Source organism: Danio rerio, chromosome 20, assembly GCF_049306965.1.
Source record: "Danio rerio strain Tuebingen ecotype United States chromosome 20, GRCz12tu, whole genome shotgun sequence".
Classification (NCBI taxonomy): domain Eukaryota; kingdom Metazoa; phylum Chordata; class Actinopteri; order Cypriniformes; family Danionidae; genus Danio; species Danio rerio.
In genome coordinates, this window is record NC_133195.1 from 51147501 (window position 1) to 51157500 (window position 10000).

General features: G+C 37.5%; 1 protein-coding gene across 3 annotated transcripts in view; it reads left to right on the plus strand.

Moving 5' to 3' along the window:
• Positions 1–10000, plus strand: part of hadhaa (hydroxyacyl-CoA dehydrogenase trifunctional multienzyme complex subunit alpha a) — a 33520-nt gene that overhangs the window by 7290 nt on the left and 16230 nt on the right. For 2 of the 3 annotated variants that reach the window (XR_012395489.1, NM_001105276.1), the window contains 8 exon segments: positions 1998–2131; positions 2218–2356; positions 5133–5252; positions 5375–5477; positions 5574–5696; positions 7272–7390; positions 8000–8056; positions 9384–9493. Coding sequence is in view for 2 of the 3 variants with exons in the window: in NM_001105276.1 (NP_001098746.1) it covers positions 1998–2131; positions 2218–2356; positions 5133–5252; positions 5375–5477; positions 5574–5696; positions 7272–7390; positions 8000–8056; positions 9384–9493 (905 nt within the window). In the remaining variant the exon portion in view is untranslated. 3 annotated transcript variants of the gene reach the window in all.

Below are 10000 nucleotides of genomic sequence, written 5' to 3' on the forward strand. Positions count from 1 at the left end.
GTGGTTAGTCCAACCTGAGCACCCGGAGGAAAACCACACCAACATTGGGGGAGAACATGCAAACTCCACACGGAAAAGCCAACTGACCCAGCTTGGGCTCGAACCAGCAACCTTCTTGATGTGAGGCGATCCTGCTACCAACTGCGTCACCGTGACGCCACTATGTATTATATTATATTATATAGAATATATATAGTTGGTGGTTCATTCCTCTCTGGTGTAGGGATAGTTTACAGTTTAACCCAAAGAATGACCAGTCTGGTAGATGAAGAAGAGCCGGAGTCAGAGATTTAAATAAATAAATCAAGTTTACTGAAGATAGTTTGCAGTTTCATTCGCAGAAGCCAGCTTCAACACTCGCAATGAGTTCCTAGGCCGCTCTGCTTACAATCACCAATCAATAACAATTATACTCTCAAATAACGTCATTAACTGCGTCACGCATACAGGTGTCCTAACCTGATTGGTTAAAACACAGATAGACTAGGAACATTTCCACGTGGGGTTTGTGCGTATATTCTGAACAATATCTTAAGCATAAACGTCAGACATCCCTTATGCCTAGTTCAGACTGCGTGATTTTAGCCCCGATTTTGGCTCGCCGACAGGTTTTGAGAAATCGCAGACAAATGCCTGAAATCACAGGCAAATCGCTGCTCGTGCACGTGAGTGACAATCACACAGTATGAACGATCAAAGACGCGATCTGAGAGAATCGCCGATGAGTCGCCGATGCCTGCGAGATATTTGGCGTGCTAAATATCTGGAGCTGTCGGCGATTCAAATCATGCCGTGTGAATTGAGTTTTGACTGAAAATAACATCAGCGATCGCCTACAGCCAATGAGAGAGCAGCTTTCACTTGTGTGTGCGTGTGTCTATACCTGCTGCAGGCCAGCGGGAGGCTGGGGGAGAAGTTAAAAGCGCTCTTTTTTGGTTTATTTGGACCCACGAAATGGAGGGAAAACTAGTGGAGGTTTGACAGGACTTAGAAGCAACCGTGTCTGTTTGACATTTCATACAGAAAGAAATTAGTTTATTATCAACGTTGAAGAGAAATGGCTAATTCCCTTTAAACCCAGGTGAGCAAACATGTACATGTTCTACCCCATTAAAGGCTTCTTTCTCATTATGTAGTTAATAACAAAAGATATACATGTTTTTGACTGTGAGGCGTAGTTTGGACGAAGTTGTCGGCGATTCTGTTATAGTAAAGTCATGCAATTTGAATGTCCATGTCACCGAACCATCTTGCAGTGTAAACAAAGCAACGACGAAACGCTAGCCCAGATAGTCATGCAGTGTGAAAACATCTGTGACACGACTAGTTTAAAAAACATGCAGTCTGAACTCGGCATTAGACTGATTAAAGCTGACTCCAGACCTGTGAAACGGATCAACAATCAAATAGAACACACACACTTAAAGTATAATCTGTTTCTTATCCAAGGCTGAGTGTACTGTCAGCCGTCTTTATCGAAACTGGTTAAAAACTGGTATAATCTACATTCAGGCAGTTATATTCTTACTTCACAAAGTCTATCTTGAATAAAAAGTAGAAATCACTTTAAAAGATTTAACCGTAAAAATAGCAAAATCACTTTAGACATGTTAGACAGTATTAACTCATAGAAATAACAATAGAAACAGTTGTTTCCAGGTCTCAGCCCTCAGTTCCACTCAAGGTCTCCATGACCTCTGACCTAGTTTGCTGGTTCCTGAAAATAGGTATAAAGAGACAGGCAAATGCACTGAACATTCTTATAGTAAGCAATGTGTTAACTTATTCATTAATTAAAATTAATTCACAGTTAAATACTGAGAAACAGGATGATGAAAAGGATGAACGTTGGTCCATGATGAGATGGACTGGAAAGCAGAAATCCGAATCCTTCACTGGCAACCCCTGATAATTAAGGGACTAAGCCGAAAGAAAATGTCTGAATAAATAAATGAAGATTACTAATTCTTAGAATAATAGTAGTGTGTGTTTTGCAGGTGAACACTCTGTCCAAGCACATGCAGGCTGAGATGGTGGAGGTGATGAATGAAGTTTGGGGGAATTCATCAGTAAAGAGCGCCGTCCTCATCTCCAGAAAACCAGGATGCTTCATCGCAGGAGCCGATATCAAGTACAACACTGACACGCATACACTCACAAGCACGTGTTGCTTAGAGCATTAATAAAGACATATTCATCCTCATTTACTTCTTTCAGTATGATTCAGGCCTGTACGACAGCAGAGGAAGTGACCTCACTCTCACAGGCGGGACAGAAGATGTTTGAGCAGATTGAGAAGTCACCAATCCCTATTGTGGCTGCTATAAACGGCTCCTGTCTGGGCGGAGGACTGGAGGTGATCATGTCTTCTTTTATTTTGTTATTTGTTTATTTGGCAGGGACAGTGTACATTAGTTAGCATTTATGCAAATGTACCAGAATTAGCCAGAGGGCTATTTTTCATCTGGTGTCCCTGAACAACCTAAAAAAAATCAGTACAAGTATTATAAAATCAATCAAACATAGTTAAAAAGTACTAAGATATACGTAGTTATGTAGATGTTCATAAAAAAATGAATATATACAAATTAAACTAAAACACCAACATTTTAGAATAGAAATAAAAATAGTTGAAACGTTTAAAATAGTTGAAACGCATTTATTCCTTTTTATTATTTCATTTTTTTAAATACTTAAAATCATTTTGAGATGCAGTTTTAAATGTGTAATTAATTCTGCTATTGTTAAGTAATACTAAGGCCCAATCCCAATTCTATTTTTGTACCCCTTCCCCTTCCCCTTGGCCCTTGAAACAGAGTGTGAAGCGGAAGGCCTTCAAAAATTTCCCCTTAGAAGTTTAATAAAGAAAATGAATGATCTGTCGCCGCCAGTGGTGTAGTGGTTAGTGCGTCGACATATGCACTCCGTTGCTCGTGGCGACCCGGGTTCGATACCGCCTTGCGGTCCTATGGCGATCCTTTCCCTCTCTCTGCTCCCTATGCTTTCCTGTCAATTCTCTCTACTGTCCTGTCAAAAATCTGAAAATCCCGTAAAAATAATTATAAAAAAAGAAAAAAAATAGAATGATCTAATGAATAAAAGGTGTAGCAATTGTTTAATAATAATTAGTAAATCATAAAAATCTGTTATTCACTGAAAAAAACGTATAATAAAATATATAATTTACTATAAGTCTCCCGTGCTTACTTAATATTTAGATTTAATAATACAGTGGATTATAAATCATTTCTTTTGTAAATAATTTCATTTTGACTTTTATGGCAAATTATAGTAAAAAAAGACAAAACAAATCAATCATATTTCAAAAAGTATAGACAGTATCAACTTAAGCGCATACAATGAGAAAAAAAGACAAACACAAAATAATAATGTAGCTCAACAAAAACTACAATTGCACAATACATAATCACACAATACACTGTACTTTGCACTTAGAAAAGAAAAAAAGTTAATTTGCTGGAACAAAGACTTATTCTATATTTAACAATAAACATGTTCTTGGATATATTTCCTAAATGGGTCCCAAATTTTCTTAAACTGGTAGGATGAACCTCTAGACCAGGGGTGTCCAAACTCGGTCCTGGAGAGTTTAGCTGTTTCCCAATAAGCGTTCTTCAGGAGTCTTGCGTCCTGGTGTTTAACATCATCATCAGCTGCCAAAGTTTAGTTCCATTTACATTTACATTTAGTCATTTATACAAAGCGACTTGCATATGAGGACAAGGAAGCAACTTACACAACTATAAGAGCAACAATGAATAAGTGCTATAGGCAAGTTTCAGGTCTGTAAAGTCTAAGAAGGAAAGCATTAGTAATTTTTTTTTTTTTTGAGTACAGTTAGTGGGATATCAAGAGAGGCATTTGCAGATTAGGAAGTGAAGTGGAGACTAAATAGTTGAGTTTTTAGTCGTTTCTTGAAAACGACTAAAAACCAATAATCAAGACCGCAAGAACAGTGGACGTGTGAAATATCCTGGATGTGTTCTTTATATCGAGGACGCACCGATACAGACTTGTGCACTGAACTCGCTCTGGAAATCCCAGAAGTCATTGCAACTGGAGTTGGGAAGCACAGCATTATATATATATATATATATATATATATATATATATATATGTTTATTATTAAAGTTCAGAGATATCACTTATTTGTCTCAGGAGTTTCCCGAAATGAAACAGTGAATATAAACAGTACCATGGACATCTTAATAAAGGAAAAAACACATTAAGGGTGTTTATTTGCTGGAATTGGTTTTAAAATATGTTTTATTTGTGTTGTGCAACATATATTTGTAAAGTCTTTATGCATAGTATATTTTGTGAAAAGGGGAAAAACAATAAATCGTTGTATGAATGCTGGAATGTTTAAATAATTTCTGGTTAAAGATGCGTGAGGGTCATGTGACTATCAGGAAGAACGCAGCATCTCATTCCTCACAGGACGCGGTCTCCCGAGTTCGTTCTTCCGAGGTGACCTAGCAAGACTGTTCTCCACAAGAACGCAAGTCCGGTCTCTGCGTTCTTGGAATTGAGAAACAGCCTTTATCTTCAACTCGCTTCAACACACCTGCCTGGAAGTTTCTAGTATGTCTAGGAAAAGCTTGATTAGCTGGTTCAGGTGTGTTTGATTAAGGTTGGATCTAAACTCTCCAGGATCGAGTTTGGACAGCCCTGCTCTAGACAGTCTAATTTTTTCTAACTTTAGGAAGAAGAGGACATCACGGATTCACTATGTTGGGATTGAAGGTTTCTGATCCTTCCATCTAAGCAATATTATTCGTTTGGCTAGGAGCACAATAAAAGCTATGCAATCAAATTGTGTCTTTGTAAGATTATATGACGTGGGCAAAATTCCAAAAATGGCAATCAGTGGGCAAGGAAAGATAGATATACCCCAAAAAACAGATATAGTTTTAAAAACTGTGTCCCAAAAGCAGTTAAGTTTTATTCAAGACCAAAACATATGTGCATGAGTGGCTGGGGTGGAATTACAAGCAGGATTTATTTAATGAAATATTATAATTCATTCTGACTGTAATTGTTTTATAATAGACTATAAACGTTCTCTTAATTTCACTAGTGGTTTTCATTTTTTTCTCCTGTTTCTACAGTTTGCTATTGCGTGTCAGTACCGCATTGCCACTAAGAGTAAGAAGACAGTTCTGGGCACCCCAGAGGTGATGCTGGGTCTGCTGCCTGGCGCCGGAGGCACTCAGAGGCTGCCTAAAATGGTGAGGTGTTTACTGACCCTCCCTAAACACTTCACGCAAGATGCATGTGCAGACAGTCTCTTCTGAACTGCAGAAATGTAGATTTATTTTCATCAGTATTTTGATGTTTTGCTTTGTTTTAGGTCGGTCTTCCTGCTGCGTTTGATATGATGCTGACTGGCAGAAACATACGGGCGGATAAAGCCAAGAAAATGGGGCTCGTCCATCAGCTGGTGGATCCTCTGGGTAATTTAGTCATAATGATTAATGGTCCCCAATAGGATTTTGACATGCACTGTTGCAGACTGAAGTGGATTTAAATATTTGTGTGGTATATGGCAGGTCCCGGATTGAAGAGTCCAGAAGAAAGGACAATCGAGTATCTGGAGGAAGTGGCTGTTGATTTTGCTAAAGGTCTCGCTGCTAAAAAAGTCACCTTGGAAAAGAAGAAAGGGCTCATGCAGAGTAAGACAAACACATCAGCATCAACATATGGCAGACTGATGTTGTCAGAGTACTGGGATTTCTAACTTCGAGACAATAGCTTGGAAAATATTGATATTCGATATTATTTCCGATATCACAACATTAAGAGTACTCTAAGGCAGTGGTCCCCAACCACCGGGCCGCGGACCGGTACTGGTCCGTGGAACAATTAGTACCAGGCCACATAAGAAATCATAAATTATTTCTGTAGAAAATATTCCCCCCGCGACTTGGTTTCTTACACTCACCCCCGCCATCTCACGTAAAATGGACTATGCCAAAATCCACTACGGAGCGGGAAGAACGATCGCTAGAATGTCTCAGTGGTGGTTGTTGATAGTTTAATCAACAGTTATAAAACAGGTATTATAGATATGTGCATATATGTGTACGTGCATCGCTAAGTAAATACCCGAAATCATTGCAATATGTATCTAAATGGAGTTTCACATAATCATACTCCTTAGGGCTTTAACATGCCAAAGCATACATTTAATTCGGCTATACGGTTGTATTATTGCTAAGATGTTTGGCACAGATGTTATGTATTCGATACATATAAACCTTGATTGAAACATAATCAGACCGCGATAGTGCAACTAGCTGAGTTGTTTATGATTAACCTGGATGCACGAGGACAGCAGCTTTGTTCACGTGAAGACAACCACCCCCTCCCCAAACCCTGAACTACTGAAACATGTTTAATACTTTATATAAAAGGCTTTTTTTTGTGATGGCAGCTTAAAGATGCCTCTCATATGGAGAATGAAGTCACATGCATTACTCAGGTGTAAGTTTCTTCAACACAGTGTAAAAATCTTGATGGTTCTGTGGTTCTCGTCTATCATATCTGATATTTATTTTGTATTTCCTATTGGATTCAGATCAGGTGATTGGCTGGGCCATTCCACAGCTTGATTTTCTTTCTCTGAAAGCATTTGAGAGTTTCCTTGGCTGTGTTTTGGATCTTTGTCTTGCTGAAATGTCCACCCTGGTTTCATTTCTGTGCATATATTGATTCCTTTGGTTGTTATCAACATCCAGGGAAAATTTTAAGTCAACGGCACCTTTTGAAATATGTTTGCTGAGAAAAATGGTGATGTGTTCAATACTTATTTTCCCTGCTGTATACAATTTAAATTTTTTATTAAAAGATAAACAAGGCTTTCCCAGAGATGGGTTGCAGCTTGAAGGGCATCCCCTGCGTAAAACATATGCTGGATAAGTTGGCGGTTCATTCAGCTGTGGCGACCCCAGATTAATAAAGGGACTAAGCCAGAAAGAAAATGAATCATATCCACAAGACAGGGGAATCGTGTGCAGGGAGAACTAGCTCATTTGCATTAAAGGCACAGGCACCAAAAACAGCTACAAGATGCTCGGCGCTGAAAATTACTTCTGAAACCTATAATAAATAATCTAATGGGTGTTTCGAGCTGAAACTTTACAGACACATGCTGGACACGCAAAAGACTTATATTAAATCTTAAAAAAGGGGTAAATTAGGTTCCCTTTAAAATTAACAACGTATTACAATATAATCTTTTTTTCCAGAGGTGCAGGATTTTGTGATGGGTCTGTCACTGGTCCGGCAACAGATCTACAAAACTGTCCATGGCAAAGTCATGAAACAGAGTAAAGGTCTTTATCCTGCACCGCTGAAGATTATAGAGGTAAACACACACACATACAATTGAAGTCAGAATTATTAGCCCTCCTGAATTATTGGCGCCTCTGCTTATTTTTCCCCCAATTTTTATTTAACGGAGAGAAGATTTTTTCAACACATTTCTTAACATAATAGTTTTAATAACTCATCTCTAAAAACTGATTTATTTTATCTTTGCCATGATGACAGTAAATAATATTTGACTAGATATTCTTCTAGACACTTCTATACAGTCTAAAGTGACATTTAAAGGCTTAATTAGGTTAATTTAGTTAACTAGGCAGGTTAGGGTAATTAGGCAAGTTATTGTATAACGATGGTTTGTTCTGTAGACTATATAAAAAAATATATATAGCTTAAAGGGGCTAATAATTTTGTCCCTAAAATGGTTTTAAAAAAATTAAAAACTGATTTTATTCTAGCCGAAATAAAACAAATAAGACTTAAAATAAGAAAAAAATATTATCAGACATACTTTGAAAATTTCTTTGCTCTGTTAAACATCATTTGGGAAATATTTAAAAAAGAAAAATTCAAAGGGGGCGAATAATTCTGACTTCAACTGTACACCCACACACCTGATCATGAACTCACACTTTTTATGTGTTTTCAGTGTATTCAGACCGGCATTGAAAAAGGAAACGCTGCAGGATACCTGGCTGAAGCTCAGGTCAGTATTTCTATATTTATTTATATACACATTTATTAAGTCTAGTTACTTTTCAATAACCCTGTAAATAACATATCTAATTATATGTAGGGTTCTTCATACATGTTTATAGGCCCCCGGGCGCACATGATTTTTGCATGGTTATCAGTTTTTATCAGTCAGATCATCATAAAGTTTTGTACAGATGTTTTTATGAATCATGATTTATTTGTGAAAACATCCGAGGCACATTTCATGCATAAATTTGTGTGTGGGCATGGTTAGTGAATGAGCTCTGAGAGCGCTCAACTAATGCGCTCTGTGCTAGACTTTAGACCTCCTCTTAGCTGGTCTATTGTGCAGTCTATTATAGTTTCTCAAAATAGAGACGCACCAGCAGTGCGCCTCAACACACCTCCTTTTTTATACCAGAAAATCTATGGGCGCACATATGAGCACAAATGCATTTTCTATTTCAACAGCGTGCTGCAATACGTCCAAATGACTCTTGTGTCGAGCTGAAACTAGCAAACAACAATTGCGTCTTGCTTAGCATTACGCCGGGTGCATGATAGGGCCCTTTGTTTTGGAGCACACTAGCTTATAGATACCCTAAAATCTAACAATACTCGCACTAACATCTAAAAAATGTGTACATTTTATGGGACCATTAGTCTCTTTTATAAAATGCTCACAATTTGGCTGAGCTTTCACACATTTATTAACATGAATATGATATTTTCCAAGTAAACTTATTAGCTGAATAAGAATATAAGTTGTACTTTTTGAATCAATCCTATCTTGTACAAAAGCAAATATGACATCATGCATCTCGATTTGCATTAGTGTTCCCAATGTGCCTCTCTTCTGTTTTCTATTCATTTATTTTTCTGTTTTCTTTATTGTTATGCCAAAAAACTGTGAAAACAATACATGTATATACATACAATATCAAATAGGCTAAATAATTATCCTTATCAGGGTGGCACGGTGGCTCAGTGGTCAGCACTGTCACCTCACAGCAAGAAGGTCGTGTTTGCATGTTCTCACCATGTTGGCGTGGGTTTCCCCCGGGTGCTCCGCTTTCCCTCACACTCCAAACTTTCCGTAGTGTATGTGTGTAAATGTGAGAGTGTATGGGTGATTGCCAGTACCGGGTTGCAGCTGGAAGGTCATCCGCTGCGTAAAACGTATGCTGAAGTAGTTGGTAGTTCATTCAGCTGCGGCGACCCCTGATAAAAAAGGGACCAAGCCGAAGGAAAAGGAATGAATAAATAAAATAATCTTAACAATGAAAAAATCAGACAAATGATAACAAAGAAAACAACCCCTCTCATCTGTTTTCCAGAACTTCGGTCAGCTGGCGATGTCATCAGAATCCAGAGCTCTGATTGGTCTTTATCATGGTCAGGTGGCCTGCAAGAAGAACCACTTCGGGAAGCCGGAGAGAGAAGTGAAGTGCGTCTAGGTTGTTGCTAGATGGGATACAGCTGTGGCCAGATGTCAATTAATTAAATTTTTCATTAAATAATCCATTAATTTTATTTTATTAACGTCTACCCCTAGCCCAACCGAAACCCAACCACCAAAGTAATGTAAAAACAGAAATTATTCTGAGTTTTATTCATATTATTAGTTAAATTATTCAATAAATTTTATGTTATTAACGTCCACCCCTATTCCAACCATCACAGTAATGTAAAAACAGTAATTATACAGAGTATTAATTATATTATTTATTAAATTACCAATTAAATTGTAATTTTATTTACATCGACCCTAAACACAACCATCACAGTAATGTAAACACAGTAATTATACAGAATATTATTCATAATATTTATTAAATGACACATTAAATTGTATTTTATTAATGTCTATCGTGATTTTATGAAGTATTATTCATGATAATTATTAAATTGCATTGCATTGGATGTTAATAATGTCTACCCCTACCCAACCCTA